Source organism: Cystoisospora suis (genome assembly GCF_002600585.1).
Source record: "Cystoisospora suis strain Wien I chromosome Unknown contig_6936, whole genome shotgun sequence".
In the NCBI taxonomy this organism is placed as follows: domain Eukaryota; phylum Apicomplexa; class Conoidasida; order Eucoccidiorida; family Sarcocystidae; genus Cystoisospora; species Cystoisospora suis.
In genome coordinates, this window is record NW_027159723.1 from 1 (window position 1) to 835 (window position 835).

At 39.3% G+C, this 835-nt stretch overlaps 1 protein-coding gene across 1 annotated transcript in view; it reads left to right on the forward strand.

Annotated features, from left to right (window-relative positions):
* Positions 1–98: 98 nt before the first annotated feature.
* Positions 99–835, forward strand: part of CSUI_010221 (uncharacterized protein) — a gene marked incomplete at both ends in the record, with an annotated part of 2,045 nt that continues 1,308 nt past the window's right edge. Inside the window, one exon of the mRNA XM_068070326.1 lies at positions 99–172. Coding sequence (XP_067917698.1) covers positions 99–172 — 74 coding nt within the window. The remainder of the gene's footprint in view (positions 173–835) is intronic.

An 835-nucleotide genomic window follows, 5' to 3' on the forward strand; every position in this document is an offset into this window, starting at 1 on the left:
TGTATCTATCTATCTTTAATCTATCTATCTTTAATCTATCTATCTTTAATCTATCAATCTATCTATCTATCTTTAATCTATCGTGGTGTTTTCTTCAGAATCACTATGCTAAGGCATTTGTGGGTGCTGAGGAAGAAGAGAATATTTTCTCAAACTTCAAGCAAATCTCCAAGTAAGTCGGAGGTTTACTTTCGCTCATACATGCATATAAACATGTATATGTACGTATATATATATATGCATGCGTTCCTTCTTTTTTCTACTGCTTTGTATAGAGCTTCTGTTGGTCTCACACTCCGCCGTAGAAGAGGATTCTTGGTTTCATTGAAGTTGGGAGTGACTACCTCTGCCTACGTATGTAGCCGGGACAGAACCCATCCTTCGTCTATACTCACGCATTCACATCCATAGGTCTCGCTCTCTACACTTGCATCGATATACATACATTCATACATACATACATACGTACTACTCATACATGCGTATTCATACATAAACATCCATATACATGTTCATACATATTATACACGCATACGTCTTCACACGTACGTCCCTCTTCGTGTGTACATACATACGTAGACCCCTACATATATCTTCATCGATACCTTCATACATTTCGATATGAGATCGAGGTCGTGAATTGGGAAGTAACTCTTTTAGTGTAGGAATTGTCTTTGTCTCTAAAACCGTTTAACTGGCCCACCACTAAGCTAGCTTCTTCCTTCTCCATCGCAGTTTCCTTTCTGTCGACAGTCTGTGCGAGTTCGCGATTGAGTGAGGAGTTAGTGAGGTCTTCTCTCTCTATATACTTAGTGCACTCCTTTACCTGTCGATC